This window comes from Anser brachyrhynchus (assembly GCF_964034855.1).
Source record: "Anser brachyrhynchus genome assembly, chromosome: 2".
NCBI classification, from domain to species: Eukaryota; Metazoa; Chordata; class Aves; order Anseriformes; family Anatidae; genus Anser; species Anser brachyrhynchus.
In genome coordinates this window covers 947,192-966,274 of record NC_137695.1, presented here as the reverse complement: position 1 = coordinate 966,274, position 19,083 = coordinate 947,192, and the positions used below count along the sequence as shown (strand labels likewise).

The 19,083-nt window shown below is 51.6% G+C and overlaps 1 protein-coding gene across 1 annotated transcript; it reads right to left on the bottom strand.

The window, feature by feature from the left end:
• Positions 1 to 2,797: 2,797 nt before the first annotated feature.
• On the bottom strand, positions 2,798 to 18,914 carry CDC25A (cell division cycle 25A; the record flags this gene model as incomplete). The annotated part of the gene is made up of 16 exons (XM_080579491.1): positions 2,798 to 5,326; positions 6,700 to 6,811; positions 7,136 to 7,266; positions 8,071 to 8,169; positions 8,274 to 8,336; positions 8,700 to 8,792; positions 9,092 to 9,244; positions 9,899 to 9,973; positions 10,620 to 10,754; positions 11,624 to 11,740; positions 12,579 to 12,680; positions 13,075 to 13,111; positions 13,264 to 13,299; positions 13,991 to 14,045; positions 15,761 to 15,846; positions 18,595 to 18,914. Coding segments are annotated over 16 exons (1,755 nt in total), but the record flags the coding sequence as incomplete, so codon positions are not given.
• Positions 18,915 to 19,083: the final 169 nt, after the last annotated feature.

The following is a 19,083-nucleotide window of genomic DNA, read 5'->3' as shown; positions in this document are numbered from 1 at the left end:
CGCGTTCCTCTTGGCCTCCTTCCACTTTCCTCTTTTGATGTTAGTCTCCCTTTTTATGGCTCCTTGCTTAAGCCCTAAGCCCCAGCAAACAGCGCTGGAGAGTTCATCCAGCAGAAACAAACGGGGCTACGCCTCCCGCGGCTGCAAAGCAGCAAACCTGCCCCGGAGCCAGCGCGCCCTGTCTGCGGCCGCGCAGGCTGTGACCGCAAAAGCAGAAACAAACCCAAAGGAAGCCCCGAGTGGCCGAGCTGCGCGGGTCTCCGTGACATCCTTCCTCCTGCCTGCGCCTGGCATGGGAAACGTTTTGGGGGAGGAAAACTGGGGCGGTGCAGACCCCTGCCCGCTGCCCTCACACCACGCCCCGGCAGCGCAGGGTGAACGCGACGGACAGCCCTGATGGCCTCGGCACTTCCCAGGAACATCCTTGGCAGCGGCTGCGATGCAGCAAGCCCAAATTTCCCCGTGCAGCAGGCGCCAGGCAGTAGCAGCTGGGGCCCCGGTGTCGTTCCCAGCCCACGCTTGCAGCTCCGCAGCTTTTTGGACATGATTCTACCCCGGCGGATTTGCCCAGCCCCACCGTGCCACCCGGGTCACGGAGCTGGGGCAGGCAGCACAGGGAGCAGAGCACAGCACCAGGCGGATGAGTTCCCAGCCCGGAGCGGCCACAGGAGGTGGCAGCCGCCCTGCGCAGGCTCCGTGGTCCACCAAGGGACCCCGCAAACCCGGTGGCACCGGGACGTGGCCACGCTGCGGCCGCTGCCAGGCCAGAGGCAGGCACCCGCTCGGGGATTTTTCTCCATCACGGCTGAAGCTCGGCTGGGCAGCAGGAGGTTAGCTCCACTTCTATCTCTGCGTGGATGCGGTGACCTCTGAGGAGGATCTGCCTCCCTTTGCCCTGGCTGGCGGCCTCCGCTCCTCGCACCGAGGCCGAGCCATCCCACTCCACGCACTGCTCCTGCTCGCAGCCCTGCAGCAGTGTCCGGGTTTAACCCAGAGCACGGCAGGGACCGCAGCGGCTTTTGCTAAGGGCCCAGGTGATGGCAGGACGTCCCCTGGGGCCGTGGGACACGATGCAGGGGGGTGGCCCCAGGCAGGAGGGGCCTCGTGGGGCACTGGGTCACAGCATGGCCACTGCCTGCCTCCAGTACAAAGGAAACCCAAACGGGAACCCGGCCGAATCTGGCACCAAGATTCCCGGACTTGCACAGCACCACCACCCACACACCGGCTTTCTGGGGGACATCTTCATCACGCGTGTCACTAAAAGCCATTGCCGAGAAGGGAAGTCAGTGGCTTTCTCACCAAAACAACTTCTGCCCAGCAGAACCCTGTGAATGCCCTTAAAAAAAATTAACTACATTGAGGCACGTCTGAGATTTCCCCATAGAGAGCCCAGCAGAGGCAGCAGCTCGCTGCCTGCTTACTGCCCTCCTGCCTCCCCGTGGGGCGGGGGGCACCGGCCTCCGGGAAAGCAAACAGGGGAAATCGGCGCTGGGGAGCAGAGCGCAACCACGGGAGATGCTGGGTTACTGCCACCTGGTGCAATTCTGGTTTATTGGTGGATTTTGAACACCTCTGCCCCAGGGCACTGCAGTCACACTCAGGCCCTCGCAGAGGATCCTTTTGCCTTCCCCCCACGCTGGGCACCAGGCACCTGGTACGTGCTTTGTGCTCCTGCCGCGAGCCGAGGGAAGTCCTGGTGCCCCTGCTGGGGGCACCTTTACTGGTCAAATAACATCGCAGAAGGGTGCGAGCCCTCCCCAGGAAAAGGAAATAGTGGAGGCAGAACGACAAAGAGGGATTATAGAAGGTGTAAAAGGCCACCAGACGCGCGGTTTGGCCAGCACAGCACCTGCAGCTAAGAGATGCCGCCGCTCCCCACAAAGCAGGGGCTGAAAAGCCGCAGGGAGGCAGCACTGGGGGGATGCCCGGCCCCTTTTCAGTCCCCCTCTGAAGGAGCTGCTGGCACATCCACAGCAGCCGGCCCTTCACAGCTTGCAGGAGCCAAAAACATTGCAAAATAAACAACAGGACAAGTTTTCGCTCAGGCCAGAAAAGGTAAAGCAGAAAGAGAAAACACCGAGCTTTGTGGCATTCAGGAGCTCACGGCAAAGGCTGATGAAGCCGTAAGCTGCTTTCAACATCAGTTTTAAGTATGACAGATGGAGGCAGTAAGGAAAAACAACCCTCCCCTACTCTGCTTTAGCCTCCAGTGGATTTGAAGTCACATTGCTGCATTTTAAGTGAAGCTTTTAGTGCTGACCCCGTTGTTGTTGGCCACCTGCTTTGCAGCCCTGCACCTCCTGCTGAAGCCACCTTCAGGAAGCAGCTCCGTGGGGAAAGCCTCCAGCACAGGCGAGGATCTTCATCCAAAAGGGAGCTGCAACACGGCAGCGCAGAGAGCACGACGGAAACAAGCTTCGAAAGTCAGAGGGCTGCAGCTCTGGCGTGCCCAAGACACTGGGATGACCAAAGGTCCCCAGGGGCCTGGAAGGAGCAGAGGTGCTGAGCTGGGCTGTCCCCACGCTGCCCGTCACTGCACTAGGAGACGATGGGCTCCTGCCCAGGCCCCTGCAGGTGCACAGACACCATACAGAGAAGCTCCCGATGCACCCAGGAAAGCAGGGTGCTATTTTTCAGAGCTGCAGTTTGACGTTACCCCAGAAGCACGAAAGGCAAGCCAGGAAGGCAGCGATTCTTTTCGATGCAGGTTTCTTTTCAACGCGCCAGGGAGCTGCACATTCCCCCCGAGCACTTCCGCACCCTTTCTAGCAGGGAAAAGGCAGCAGACAGAGGCTGGAGTTCAAGTACTTTATTCTTTGCCTGCAGCAGTCCGTTATTACAGTCGCAGGCTGATATAGTACAGATCCTGGTTGGAAACATACACAGCGCAGCTTTCTCCTGCACACCCACAGGGCTCACCACAGCACACACGGGAACAGGGCTGGGAGTAAGGCGAGGGGCCGCGTGCCCCCCTCAGCAGGGCACGAGGCAATCCCGAGCAAAGCATGGGCTGCAGCTCCGTGCTCCGATACTGCAAGAGCAGAGCAGCGACACCCACAGCAGTTTGCTTCCTGAATATCAGGGAGCTCAGGATACCCAGCAAGGCAGGGGCACCTGCACAGAGCACAACTAAAGCCACGGATTGCTGCAATGCATTACTCCAGAAACTGCAAATAACTAATCTCAAAAGAGCATCACCCCTCAAACGAATCTATTCCCCTCCACCCATTTTTAGTTTTGTTTTTTTTTTTTTTTGGAATGTGGCAAGTTAAACTTTCACAGTGACTCTGTGCCTGGTTACAAAGTTGCACTCAAACAGCCCCTGTGGCAGTTGCATTGCTAAACTGATTCTTTACCACTTAAAAGCAGTTTGGGTTGGTCAGGGTGCTGCCTGCGCCCCACGACAGGCAACCCCCACGGCAGTGCAGCCCCCCCAGGCCTCACCGGCTTCCTCTGAAGTTCAAAGCCTCATGAGACATGGGACACGCAAAGAGCAACGGGGCAGTCATGATTTCTGTTGCGTCATTTCATCTCCCCCCTCAAGGTAATAATTTTTGCTGAAACAAAGCTCAATTTTTTTTTTTTTTAAATGAGAAAGTCAGAGAGTTCAAAGCCTACCCTTTCTGTTCTCAGGAGGATTAACAGCAGGTTTTAAGAAACAATTTTAAAAAGTCAAGTTAAAAGCCCACACAAGACACCTCTGTTTCAAGTCAATTCTTTGACACGGATGTAACAGCAGGCAAGACTGGCTCATGCAGAGCGAGCCAGGCCATGGAAAACGTGGATTTCTGCTGAAGTGACAGCAGTTTCCAGGACTTGTGGCTGCTCCCAGCCTGCGCGAGCTTCACCAGGGCGCTCGGCCGTCAGTGAGAGGAGCTACAGCAAGCACAGCGCTGCTGGGGCAGGCGGCTGGCCTCAGCCTCAAGTCACTGAGCTGCCGCCAGGTTCTGCGGGTGTGCCACAAGAAGGGGCAGCAAAGCTGGTTTAGCACTTCAGGTTTTAGGTCCCCGCTACGCCACGGAACCGCAAGCCCTGCTTTAGGTGGGCAGTTCGTACGGCTCAGCCCTAGGGTAACAAAACTACCCGAGGAATTCTTCTTCCTTCCGCAATTAACTGCGTTTCCTGCCTCTCCTGCCAGGAGAGACTTGGATGCTGGAGAGCTGGCTGAAGGCAAACCCACGGCAGCAGGAACGGCTTCAGGGCAGCCTCGGGGAGGCGCGCTGATGGCGTGAGCCTGGTCCCTCCCGGCCAGGCTCTCTTCTGGACACATTTCATGACACTCGCACAGGGCCTGGGAGGGAGCAGCAGCAGCAAACGCTGCTGCTGAGAACACCGGTGACAGCTTTGCCACCTGGTGCCCCTGGGATCACCCCAGGCCGTCCAGTCCTGAATTAACTTCAGTTCCCAGAGATTCTGACGACTTTGAGACACCGATTTCTTTAGAACTAAAGCAGCAGCTAAATTCAAGTTAATACAAAATAAAGCAATTGAGATTAAGTAAATGAGGTGAACATGATATCTACGGAAAAAAAAAAAGCAATTTCCCAACGGAATTTCTTCAGGAGGCTTCCCTCAGCGTAACACGGGAGCTCAGCGACGTGGAAGCCCTGGCTGTAAGGGAGCGTTTCCCATCGTGCTGCACCACCGCGCGTTACGCTGCCAGAACACAACCCAAGCTGCAGCTGAGAAAAAGCATTAAACCTCCACCCGCACCCCCAACAGCCGGCTGCCCTTCAGCAGAAAAAGCTTGAGTACAATCCAGATGATTTAACTGCAGCGGTCTTAGCTTCATTTGACTGTATTTAAATAAAATAAGGCATTTAAAAAACTAACAGGCACTAAAATATCCTCCCTCCTCACGCCACATGCCAGGCCAAGCCCCGCGTACGCCGCAGAGGACAGCCTCCTCCCAGCCTCCTGGGGCAGGCTGTTGGACAGTTTGTGGATGTCAGAGCGTGAGAAGCCGTTTCCTTGAGGCAGCGTAACAAGAATATTCAGCACAGTCGGCTTCCAGCCGGTACCTGGGTTGCTCGGTTCAAGCCTGCGGCCGCAGCGTTACCATTAGGACAGATGAGGAGAGGGCTGGCACCCGGTAACCACCAGCAAGGAGCAGGCAAGCTTCCCTCCCGCTACAGCTCCCCCCGACCCCGCAGCGCGCAGTCTTTGCTCATCCCGTCAGCCCTCAGAGCTTCTTCAAGCGGCTGTACAGTTCCCTTTTGCTCCTCTCACCAGCCCAGGTTCGGCTTTTGGTGCGAAATCTTTTCAAGTCTTCTTTGAAGTCCTCGTGGTGCATGGGGCGGTAGCTCTGGGGCTCGCAGAAGCTCTGGGGAAAGAGAAGCTGGTTTCACCTCGGTGTGCCAGGGGCAATGGTCTCTGAGCATCGCCAAGAGCCTGGCAGCAGCCGCTCAAACAACTGCCACCAGAGCGAACAGAACTGAACCCACTGAGCTGGAGCACAAGCAGGAGTCGCATACCAGGCGTTCGCGAGCAAAGCCGAGTGACACTGAGATTACAGCTACTTCAGAAGCGGTAGCTATCAAACGAAGGACTTTCAGCCCTCTACACAGAGCTCTCACCCCACTGTCCTGGCAGACATCAATATTTAGTGCAAGCAAGCTAAGTAAGCCTGTCCAGCGTTCACCTTGAAATAACGAAGATGTGAAAAACGCATCTCCAGGCTGGGCAGCCCCTGGCTCTCCCAGATCCGAGAGCAGTGAGCGCTGCCATCGGCTGTTCCGTGCTGCCACCTTGAGGCCCTCGGTCCTCCCAGCTCAGGAGAGCGCGGCCAAGGGGCCAGAAACAACCCCTGGGGCATCCACAGCCACACGGGAGCCTGCGGATTGCAGGAGAGCCGAAAAACACGACTGTCGTGAGCAGCAGCAACCCCGAGCGGGCCCAAATGCTGCAAGACCCAACATCCCAACGAGTGGGAAACGGTGCGGGGGCAGACGTGGGGAGCAGCACACAGCCCTGCCCTGCCGCTGACACGCTGGCTGCAAAAGGGCTGAAGGAATCCCTCCCACCTGTTTGAAAGCGCAGCAAGTCTTGGAACAGGAAGGTGATCTAAGAGATACTCTAAAGTGTGAGGCCCTGACAGGGACTAAAGTGAGAGTCAGACCATAGCCTAGTTTGTGCCAGAACAAGGAGAAATAGCATCCAGCTGAAATGCTAAAGCACCAGAAAACAAGCAATGCAATTAGCACCATCCTCACGGCGCTGGGAAGAGCTGCTGGGCATCTATTAGTCTCCTTTTCTGAATTAGGGGTTGAAAAACTCAAGCTTTGCGCTTCCAATTTTGCTTTCCTGGTATAGCAAGAGACTTGACATTTCCATTCGTCATACAGCAATTACTGTCAGGCCTCTCTCTTCCCTCCTAGTCCTTGCAGGCTAAGCAGTCTTAAATTCCTTCTCTGAATGACATTTTGAACTCCTGGTTCTTATAAAAAGGCGGAAAACAGTTTTATATTTTACTCTAGAGACAAGCAGAAAAACATTTCAGCTATGGCAGCAAGACAGCTCTAAGGTACGGAATCCGCTTAGAGAAGTGAAGGGAACATCACTGCCAAATGTTAACTGCTCTCAGTACAGGAGAGCACCGAACGAAGCAGAAAAAGCCACCGCAGGAAATTGGGGTATTTATCCTTTCTTCTCTTTGAAGAAGAAAACAGAAGGGCTGAATTTAAGTGCATTACTTACACGGCACCTTAGGAAGAAATCCCTGTAGCCCCCCTTCAGGACATACAGCTCTGGGTAGTGGAGGTTGGGGTATTCGTTACCCAGCCTGTCCCGCTCCCTGACAAACCGGCACCTGCAGCAGGAAGAGATCCCACGTCACGTCTTGCATTCGACAAGTAACGCACGAAGACAGTGCTCCCCCCGCGCCTCCCGTTCCCTGGGCTGCGGTAGCAAGCTGCTGCCCATTAGGGAAACACCAGCAAGCCACGCTCACTGCAAAGGGCGGTTAACTGGATCGCACTTCCTACTTTTAAGCGTTCCAGCGCACCAGCAGTATCTACTCATGACAAACCACACGTTAAGCAGCATGCCAGCACAAAAACTGGTGCCTCCATGAAAGCCATGCTCTCGACCAGCAGGGCAGTCAGCTCGTGTCTGGTGTTGTGGGATAACTCACATCCGTGGGCCCCGCTCCGAAGAGAACTCGCAGTGGAACACTATGATCACCCGTTTGTTCTCTGATGGCAGGATCGGCTTCTTCAGCAAGAAGTCTTCCACGTCCTCTTCCATATGTAGGTTTACAGCACCCTGTAGAGGCAGTCACAGAACCATTAAGGTCGGACCAGATGATCTTGAAAATCTTTTCCAACCATCCCCCTGCTACCAATGTCACCCACTAAACCACGTCCCTAAGCACCAGTCGTGCCCAAGTAAGAGGAGAACAGCAACAAGCCCATCCCGCCTCCTTGCGAGCTCTCCCCTCAAGTTTCCCAGAGGAGCTTGGCATTGGGAACAAAGCTTCAAACCCAAGCAGAATGTTACACAGTCTAACACTGCCCTGAGTGGCTGTGACCAGCCCCAGGTGGCCATTTCAACAGCAGGAGGCTGTGGCTAGTTGGATTTCACTTCCCACCTCACTGTTTGAGGGCCAGCCGGCTTACTCGAGCAACAGACCCCAAGAACAATTACGCTTTCCACAGCCCTTTGTCCTACAGATGAAGTGACCATTTAAATGAAATGCAGTATTCTAATCTTAGCTCCCCTGGATATCAGGATGCTGGACACTGGAACATCTCACATCTTCCTCTGGATGCATCTCCCTGCTTGCCACACAGGCCACCTCCTCTGGTTAAGGAAAGGGAAAGGCTCCCTCCTCAGAGGGCAGTCACTTCAGGGACCAAGTGAGCGCTCAGTATCCTGAGATTCACGCAGTGTGCAAGCATAATGAGATCCCAAACCTCTCTGGGCTACCTGGGCACCTCAGCCAGAAGATACACATGGTCTGAGACACTTCTAGTGAGGAAGAGCCCCACATGGTGCCAAGCGTCCCCATTTTTCCTGATAGGCAACTTCAGCCAACTCCACGTTGCTCTTACAGAGTCAGCAACATACCTTAATGTGTCCTCCTTCATACTCATATGGGTATCTACAGTCAATTATCACACATTCCTTGATGAAGCTTGCGAATTTTCCAGTCAGCACAGACACAATCTGAAAAAAACACACAAAGAATACCCCCACAACAATACAGTTTAGATGTTTTGAGACATTTTTCTTAAGTGAAGAATTTTCCTTACTGTCCCTGGAACACATACCATTTCCGAGTCAATGTATTTTAAATCTTGATGCTTCCCATCAACAGTGTGGAACAAATAACCCTAGAAAACAGAGAGCATTTAATTGAGAAATTCCAAGCATGTCCCACATACTTGGTAGCAGAGCATCCAGCAGCTCGGTTCGTAACACAAATGCTTTATTGACCAGAATCTCTTCAGCAAAGCGTAAGAGTTAAAATAGAATTCTAAAACTTAGGGACAGATTTTCTTTGGCTCCTATACTGAAGGGATTTTGTAAGTATTTTTGAATGACAAAAGAATCACTTCACATCTAACTTATGAAAGCACCGTTCCCAGTGACAACCTGCACTGTTAGTGTGAAAATGTACCATTGAAGGGAAGTGCTTCGCTTGGGCTGGTTCGAAACATCACTACCAAAAGAGACAATTAAAACAAATCGATTACCTTTGAGAAGTCACCAATCAGGTCTCTCTGATCACTGTCCAAAATGCTTTCAATCTCTGCTGCAGAGGATTGTGTCTTTACTATCTTCAAATTCTAGAGGGAGACAGGTTAGAGATGAACACTGAGCACTGAGAGCAGAGACCCCTTCCCCACAGCGTAACAAAACTGTGTTTGCTGACACCCTGAACCGTGACTCAGTTTCCCTTTTGGATCGCAGGGAAAGAGGCTCAGGAGCACGCAACCAGTGCACCAACTCCCCTCAGCCCCTACACTATGCACAGAGAAGGCAGTTTTGGCAGATCAGCAATTCATTAACCTTCATAAAATAGGCAACTGTATTTGACCTTCCCCGATTAATTCTCTACCACAACACCGGATGCCAAGCCACCAACCGTTGCGTCTTCGGATGGTGTTCCGGGCAGGCTTTTCCTCTTCTTGCTTTTCCCTGGAGAATTCTCTTCCTGCGATCTCTCTATCCTTTTCTGGGTAGTTCTGCCTACGCCACTGGGCAGAGATGAAGAGCCAAACAACCGGCATCGTTTGGCCTACAAGGAGAGAAGTTAGAGTTGTCTAGCAAAGATTAGGATTAGAAATTAAGCCAGCCTCAGGCTTTCAGACTATTCAAAGTTTTGCCTTATATAAGACTGTCACTGCATAGCAACAGCAGGAAGTAAATAGGGTCATCTAAATTGGGGACCTACATTGCCAGTAACACTTCTCTCGCTGTGCAGACTGGGTGAGCTGAGAGCACAATGATGTGCTGGCAGAGTGCTTTCTATCAATTAGCAGACAATCTACCCGCAGATTAAAAGCCTTCTGCTGCGAGACTGAACTGCCCTCACAGTCTATTATCAGAAGATTGGGCTACAGGCATTTCAGGTAAGCCTATGAAAAATGTTTTCAAGATATGTCAACAAGTATCCGATAAGGGAAGTCAAAAAAATCTTCCGCATTTATGAAGTGTTTTAGTACAAAGAAAATTAACATAGATGCACACAATGAGCATTGTTCTACACTGACACAACCTTCCAGGCATCAGGCTTTAGCAATTACAAAATAGCATAGGGTTTTTATACTACACCTTGTTTTATTAGGGATGTAGGAACAGAGACAGTGTGATCGCTTTTCCCAGGAGTGAAAAATGGATGCCAGAACAAAGTTCCCGTCTCTGTTCTGCTGTGCTCTGCTTGAACACTCACCCGATTGTCCGTTTTCTTCATGACTAGCGGTGCAGTCCAGAGGCTTGCCACATCAGATGGCATCTCCTCATCGTTCTGGGAAATGAAGGTTCACTCATTTATTTCACCAGGGACAGACCATGTAAGTATCTAAAGCTCTTGCATAGCTTGGGCAAACATTGCAATTTAATACAGCTGCCAGAGCAGGTTGAGGAATTCAGCATAATTACTAGCCCAATACTCAGTAAAATAACAGAACTGAAGTGACGCATATTGGAACAGGTAAGTTATATCAATTCATTCATTACTTCCAAATTACTTTCCATTCTTCCAAAGCATTAAGCATTTCAAGTTCAATTAGAAACAGCCTTCTGTATAAGTGGCTTGAAAGCAAATATTACCTCTAGCTCTTTCAACAAGTTTTCTTTAGAAAAACCAACTACTCAAATAATTCTCTCTAGCAATGCAATTCAGCTACCAACAGAACAGCAGCAATACCTTTAACTGCTGCTCTCCCACCAAGTAAATACCATTGCCTGCACTAGGAAACAGCACATATAAAAACAGAAAAATGGAAGCATTGCAAGAGATAACTCAGTCTTTCAGGAATCCCTAGTACCCAGCTTTTTGCAGGCCGACATAATACTGCACTGACTTCTAGAGCATACATGAGCTGCAGACATTGTTGGCAGACTAACATTATATAGAGATGATTTTCAAAGTGTTGATATTTTGTACATACCTTCAAATCTTGCTCATCTAAGAGCTCTAGGAATCCATCATCATCTTTGCTTTCAGAGGAAGTTAGAGAAGACTGCTGCTGGAAAGCTGACCTCTGGTTTTCCAGCTCACCCGTGGGTATTTCGTTAGATGGAAACTGAGAAAAAATACTTCGCTTTACCAATATTCTCTTTACAGTAGGATACTGCAAACAGATGATGCCATGCTGCTCACTGAACTACAGAAAAGATGGAGGTTATCCCAGCACTTGGAATACATGGACTTGAGCAAACCCCAAACTGAGTTCCAGTACTTTATTTGATCCTTACAACTGCAGAGTGCTTCATTAGCCTGGTTACACAATAATCCTCTTCTCTTGAGGAAGTTATTCAGTGAAGATGCAAAGGGGAAGAACTGACAGCGTCACAGGAACAGGAATATTAACTCCATAGTTCCCAAGTACCAGATCAGGAGTACTAAGCACGATGAAGTACTACCAGATTCAAGGAGTGGAGAGAAGACTTGGCTTCTCAGTTCTGTTTCTGTGCAAGGATCCATCATGTTTGTTTTCTAGTTGCTTCTGCAAAGTTTTGCAAAGCAACAGCACATGAAGTAATATTTTTTTCTGCATGTCATATCTGGATAAGATCCAGTTGCATCTACACAGTTGGCTTCATTGTTCCCAGTGCATCTGCATCAATATAAATATCCATTTTACTGATAACGGAAACAATTACAAATTAACTTCATCTACTCTGCACTAATGTCCCCATTCACTTGACTTACTGCAGCATAGCCTCAGCTCTGCATTTACTCATCTTCCACAGACTACAGAACAATCTCCCTCATGAGCCAAACACAAGAGTGTTCTCATCTGACAGACAGATGAGCTTTCCTATTTGGCACATGAGTAGTGACAAGAAACAGCAGTGTCTTAGAACCACGATGCAATTCTTCCTCTTCCCTAACAGTACGCACGCAGAGGATTAGGTGGGAATTAGTTGTCTAGAACACCGCGGTACTTACTCCCTGAGCTGAGGAGGAATTCTGCCTTTGTCCAGGAACACCTTTTCCATCATGGGAACGGACGTGCACAGAACTACGAGAAGCTGGTTTGGTTGGCTTCTTAAACTCGAATGATTCCTGAATTTAAAAAATAGAAAAGTGATCATTTTACCAAAATAACAAACTGTGTAAGTTGCTAGGATCACTGCATCTTCTCTCTTTAAGCTGACATGTTGGATATAAGTTCCCTGCTGCCAACAGAAATCGGAGTGTGAATGTTTTCAAAGTAAAGATGTTACAATAGTGATTCATTTAACATAACCAAGCTTTCATCCTCTTGTTATCTGCAGGTTTAAGGCTTTTTTTTAATTCCTTTTGGCAGTCAATTTCTCTGCAAAAGAAATTATTTCTAGGGCAGCCGAGGCTGTGGCTTGGTCAACAGAACTACGTTTGTTGCTAGGTGACAGGCCCCTGCTCCTGAGCACCGCTTTTCTGCAGAGACCTGTCGATGGCATGTCCAGCAGCCAGGCCTTACAGACCAAGTAGGTAAAAGAGCATTTGTGCTGCTGGGGAGCCCAGGTTCCCCTGTATCACCAGTGGAAAAAAGATACGGTGATCCATGCAGCCTTCTGGAGGCACCCCTCGCAGCTATCTAAAGGTAGCACTAAGAAAACATTTTGCCTTGCCACAGACTAGTCAGGTCCGATAGCACAAAGTCAGTCCTGCATAGTCAAAGCCTTCCAAATTTTTAACAACCTGTAGTCAGTTTGCAGCCACTATAATCAGTGTTGTCGCACTTCACTGCAAGTTTCCCCCAAATAAGCTGTGCAAAAGCTTTGTCATGTCTGAGCTGTAGTCTGGCAGGCACTAATCGAAGCCTCTTCCACCACACCTGCTGAGGAAGGGGCATGCTAATTCAGCTTCCTTGCTATCACCTCTTATACTACCATCTCAGCAGACAAAAAGCAATACTTACGTTCTCCTTGTTTTCATTTTGCTCTAAGAGTTGAAAAGCATCACAATCCAGAGAATCTGAATGGTTTCTCTTCAGAGCGGGACTGGATCCCAGGAGCCTCTGCTACAAAATTCATAGAGAAAGGCTAGTTTAGTACCATGCTGTAACCTTTGCACAACCAGATTTTAAGCAAAAGAGGAGTTAACAGGAGTATAAGGCATTCATCTGCAAGTTGGGGCACCTATGTGCAGGAGCCTTATGCTGACACCTCACGCAGGTATCAAAATGCAGTGCTCCAATTGCATTGGTGACAAAGCTACATCACTGAAATTTTACATCAACACGTGGACAAGATTTCGAGTTTAGAAGCTGTAAATTTGACAGTTTTCAAGTCAAGCACCACAGCAGCTGTTCTTGAAGCCAATAAATTAGCAAGTTGTGGGACAGATCCAACTAAAAACACTTCACACACTAAATCCTTTAACATTTGCACAAGATCAATACCACCCTCACTTACTGGCAGTGAATGTATTCTTCTGAGAGGCAGTCGAATGCTACAACAAAAAAGAACCAAGATTACTATCTTTTAAGAGACAATGTTGAAATAAATGTGAGTAGAACTCACTTTTTTTTCAACAAAACTATAAGCTAGAGGCAAATCCAGAAAAGTCACTGAACAGAGAAGTTAAAACACAAAGATACTTACTTCAGTCTGCTAGATTCAAGAATCGCTTTCTCAAACCTGAAATTGAGATGCCTCACAGTTAACAAAAGATAGACTAAAAGTCAACCTTTTATTTAGGTCAGAGTGTTATGCTAAACAGAAGCCAACATGCTTTTTGATGACGCTTTGTCCTTCCCAAGAGGTATTTATAGCCAGCTTATCCCCTCCTAGTTTTCAAAGCACTAACTGGAATCCTGCTCTCTCCTCTCAGCATCATCTAGACAAGAAGCTAGATTAAAGGAATAAAAGCTCAGTAAATCAGGAACCAAAGGCATTTGGCCCCCATAAATAAAGGGGCAAAGGATCTTTTTAAAATTCTCATTGGGAGAGGCAAATTCCAAGCTAAAAGCAACCTCTTGGTACCAGTTAAGGCATACACAAGCAGAAGTCACAGTTTAAGTGTTGAGGTCAAAACCACAGCTTACATGTGACTTGGTGCAGACCCTTGTAAGGCATCAGTGTCACACACAAACGGTTGGGTTGGTACAACACCAACTCAGACCCAAGACTTAGTACTCTGGGACACAGACAAGACAGCGAGCCAGCATCTGCCCAGCACTAAAGCACACGCTTCTACAAGTTTAAGAGACAAGAACCCGCTGCACACACGCCAGCAAATGAAAAAAAAGCACATCAAGCTTCTCATCAGCCTGCCTTGGTTAGTAGTACAACATGAAACAGGAGTCGGGCTTAGCTTAGGGTTACGTACGTTTCCTCCATGATGTCGTTGGAGGTCAGAGGACTGGGTGAATCCAAAGCACAACCTGCGTAAGACAGACAGCATTTTCTAACAAGCAGTGTCTGAGCACCAAGTAAATGCAAGTTATTGGGCTTCACTATAGCATTCCCCCAAAAGACATTGAGTCACCTAACATGGAATAACCTTGGCTTATACCCTCACATATATCTTACTAAGTCATTTAATCCTTTAGGGTTTTTTAAGCCATGTTTTCAGTTACATCTCAGTTAAAAAAAGGCCGTTTTTAACACATATTAGTGCACTGGGAATAAAAGCAAGAACTCCATGAGCAAAATAACACAAGCAGAACATTACAACTACAGAGCATCTTCTCAGTACAGGCAAATACAAAACCTGCTTAAACACAGATCCTCTAGAAGCTTACAGTATTCACAAGCCCTAGTGACAGGCACACACCTTACCAGAACACCTCCCTAGGATCATCACAAGACTTGTTGCTACTTCAGCGACTGATCTAAGCTAACAGCTACAAAATTCACCCGGCTAACAGGACAGGCGGTGGTCTCAGCACAGCAGAAGCCTTACAAGTACTTTGTAAACACTTGAGACCTGCTTTGGAGGCAGGAAAAAAAAAACAAGAAAGTAGAATAACCAAGCTGGCTGTATATCTATCTCCCCTTGTGGCTTGCCAGCTGTACTCACTGTCTGGCTTCCTTTGAAGACAGAAATATCATGCACAAACTGGTGCATAAACTCCAGTGGAAGCACTGGACCGGTGAAGTATCAGAAGCTTCTCTGAATCTACAGATTATGGGGTAACTGCTTATTTTATTTTCACTGAAAATCCATCTCACCCAGAGGGGAAAAAAAAAGCAAATCGAGAGTACTTCTAGGCAAATATCAGTCCTAGAACGCAGCTCCCCAGATTTCAAGATAAACAGCCAGCTTCTGTATGCAAAAAGCCACAAACAAAACCCAAGCCACAAAGGAAACCCTGCTGAACAGCCCTGATTCAAGCGCGCAGGGCAGGTTAGCACAGTTCGGGTTTAAAGAGAGAAACCACTCAACTTGCTTTCAAAGTTACCACCCTCCAAAGGGCAGAAACCCAAACTGGTCCCATTCAGAGCGGAGCGCAGGTACGTGCTGGATCCTATCAGTGAATAACCAGACGCTATCTCTCAGAGCACAACCCCAGCGTGCAGCACTCCCAGGCCAGTAGCTGCCAGCCACCACAGACCGGAGAATAGCGGGGCTCCAGCTCGCTGGGGAAGCCTATCTCGGGCTATCTAGAGCAGCATTCGTCTTCAGCCACCCCTGCTGCACGAGGGGCTGATCCACTCACGATAAGGCGTTGACCTACTGCCACGCACAGAGCAGATCAAGGCAATCAGAAAACATCCTGATAACCTGGGGTTTGTCTCTCCAAATCATGCTGGAGCACAAAGCAGAACGGGTCAGTAGCCACGTCTTGCTTTTCTTTTTTTTTCCCCTCCTTAGGATGAGTTATCTGTGTCAAAGAGCCCCCATCTGGAGCCAGAACCAGTTTTTCCTCCATGCTAGCTCTACTGCTAACATGCTCCGGGACAATTAAAAAACCCACAACCCAAAACAGGGACGGCAGGAGCTTCGCTGAGGGACGGAGATGTGCCTGCCTTCCACGAGCTTGAGGATGAGAAGCGGCTACAGGGAGCGCTAGCTCTGTATCCTAACCCTGAAAGCAGAGTGCAGATGCAGTGCCCTTCGTTCCTTACCCACTTTTATCCCCCGAGAACACCCCACCTGAGTCTGTTGACTCTGATGACACCGTTCGCTGCAGACCGCTGGTATTCCTGTTTCCCGGATCTTGTTCAGCGTTTCCGTGCTGACTGTAAAAGAAGTTCAGGGCTCATTTTAAATGTTCGTAAAGTGAGGAATACAGCAGAAGAGGACGTGAAGGCAGCTATACAGCACAGGGAAGCATACCCGGAAACATTTACTGCCGGCCAAGTACAAGGACTCCTGCTTAGCAATCTTGCTGACTTTTGTGCGCTCTGCGCTGCTGAACACGCAGACAACACCACCACCAGATCACTGCACCCACAAACATGCTCAGCGCCTTCAGGGACCTCAGTTTCAGTATTTATTTTTTTTTTAAATATAAATGTGTAGCATTGATGACGTTAGAAATGAGGCTTACAAACGAGAAAGATGAGGGGTGGCTGGAGAAGGGGGCGTGCAGAGGAAATAACGCACAAACCACGAGGGTTTTCTGAAACTATGCTTTAGAGTCCCTCGTGATCTTGTACCTTCACAAATGAAGGTTCCAATATAGCAAAACGACACCTTGCAATAAAACTTTAGGACTAAAACCACTTTAAACGTGGAGTAGGACACCAGTGCCTGGAGTCCTGCCAGCATCTCCCATACGATTCTCAAGAAAAACCTTTATCAGAGCCCAGTTACCTTCCTTGGGACTGCAACCCTCTCTGGCAGCCACTGATTTAATGATTGCTTTCCATCCAAAAATGAGCTTGAGTTAGACAACTATTTTTTTTTTTTTTAACTAGTTAGGTCTCAAGTTTTGGCTGATCACCTAAGATCCTCCCCGCCCACAGGACCATCAGATCAGCGTGTGGGTGAAGGGGCTCGAGGCACCCGGAGCCCAAAGGAGCTGCAGCAGGCGCAGGTACGAGCGCTGCGCTGGGCTGGCAGCGCCCCTCTCCTTCCCGACAGCCCGACCCCCGCAGGCACACGCTTCCTTCACACGTGGGCAGGGGTCACAGCAGCTTCGTTACAGGAGATGCACATCGTGCACAGGAATACCCCGCGTTATCTGAATTACGAGAGGAGCTTCCGCGGGGCGGCTTCTCCTCTCACACCAGGTAATTCGAAAGGTGCGCCAGGGCACAAAGTCAAAAGGACAGAACAATGAACGTGGAGGGGGCTGGCGTGAGTTGCTCACAGGAATCCCAGGAATCTGAAGGAAGGGAGAATCATCAAGAAGGCAGATTACAGAAACGAAAGTGATATAAAGCCAAAAAGCAAAGGGCGAATCGCAGGGGGGGGCTCTCAGGACCGCGCAGGAGGCCAGAGCAAGGCCGGAGCTGTAGGAGAGACGAACCGCGGAGCTGGGAAAGAGGAAAGCGTGCAGCCTTGGAGCCAAGCACAGGGAAGGGCTCGGGGGCGAGGCAGATGCCCAGAGATAGGAGAAGATGGTGGCACGTGGTGAGCCACCAGGGGAGGAGGAACACAGCCCAGCAGGCAGCAGGAGCCCCAGCACGTGTGGGCATGGGAGCAGGGCCCGAACAGGAGGGAGAAAAGGGCGGCAGAGAAGGGGGAACGCGGCGGGAGGAGGAGCGCCAGGGGGGCTCCGGGCTGCAGGGGAGGGGAGGGGAAGGGAGGGGAAGGGAGCTCTGTGGGGCAGGGAGGGCATCGGGCACCTGGCGAGGAGGGGGAAGGGAGTCCTGGGGGCCTCGGTTTGGGGACAGCACGGGAAAAGCTGCTGGGGGGGGGGAGGTATGAGCTCAAGGCCTTGCATTTTGGGGGTGGAAGAGGCCCTCGAGGCTGCAGTTGGGGGGGGGGGGGAGAGTTCCTCAAGGCTGCAGTTGGGGGGGGGGGAGAGGCTCTTGAGGGTGCAGTTTGGGGGGGGGAAAGGAGGAAGATGAGGCCCTCAAGACTGCAGTTTGGGCAGGGGGGGAGAGAGGAGGAGGAGGAGACCCTCAAGGCTGCAGTTTGGGGGGGAGGAAGAAGAGTTCCTCAAGGCTGCAGTTGGGAAGGTGGGGGGAGATGAGGCCCTCGAGGCTGCAGTTGGGGGTACAGGAAGAAGGGATCCTCAAGGCTGCAGCTGGGGGTAAGGAAAAAGAGGGGGCCCTCGAGGCTGTAATTTGGGAGGGGGGGGGGGAGGAAGAAGAGGACCTCGAGGCTGCAGCTGGGGAGAGGAGGAGGGGGAAGAAGAGACCCTCGAGGCTGCAGTTGGGGGTGGAAGGAAGAGGAGGCCCTCGAGGATGTAATTTGGGGGGGGGAGAGGAAGAAGAGGCCCTCAAGGCTGCAGTTGGGGGAGGGAGAAAGACGAGAAGGCCCTCGAGGCTGCAGTTTGGGGGGGGGGGGGTGGAAGGAAAATGAGGAGTCCCTCAAGACTGCAGCTGGGGGGGGGAGGAAGAGGAATTCCTCAAAGCTGCAGTTGGGAAGGGGGGGAGATGAGGCCCTCGAGGCTGCAGTTTGGGGGGGGAAGGAGGAAGAGGAGGCCCTCGAGGCTGCAGTTGAGAAGGGGGGGGCAGAGGAAGAAGAGTTCCTCAAGGCTGCAGTTGGGAAGGGGGGGGGAGAAGAGGCCCTCGAGGCTGCAGTTGGGGGGGGGGCAGGTAGCTGAGGCCCTCGAGGCCCTGTTTCCGCAGGGGGGGGAAGGGCAGAGGCGCCCCCCGGGCCCTGCCGGAGCAGAGGGGACGGGACCCCCCGGGCCTGGCCTCACGCCTGGGGAGAGGGGAGCGGGCGGAGGCCTCGCTCCGGGGGGGGAGAGGAGAGGGAAGGAGAGGAGGGGAGCGGAGCCCCCGGCCCTGCTCTGAGGGGAGCGGAGCCCCCAGGCCTCGCTGAGGGCCGGGGACAGGCCCCGGGGGGGGGGGGGGGGGGGAGTCACTGACCCGGCCGAGCCGCGTCCCAGCTGCTCCATGGTCAGGCGGAGGTCGGAGACCGGCGAGAGCTCGGCGGGGAACAGCGCCTTGACGGCGGCGGGGGAGGCCGGCGAGAGCAGCAGGAGGCGGCGGCGGTAGGAGCCTCCCGGTGCGGCCTCCACCGTTCCCCCCGGCCTCCTGTCAGCGCCGCCGCCCGCCCCGAAGCTGGCGCCAAAGCTCCCGCCGCCAATCGCAAGGCCGCTCTGCGCGGCGCCGCGAGGGGGGCCGATTTTATAGCCGGGTCGCCCCACCCACCGCCCGCTCGCCGGCCAATCGAAGCGGTCGGAGGGTCAACCTCCCGGCTGGTTGACAGCTCTTCTGCCCAATAAGAGAGGGGTGTAATGGGGGACTGCACTTCCCAGCATGCCACCGCGAGGCGGGCGGCGCGCTCACTGGTTGCCCGCCTCGCTGTGGCATGCTGGGAAATGTAGTCCTCTGCCTCGGCGAGGCGCCGCTTTG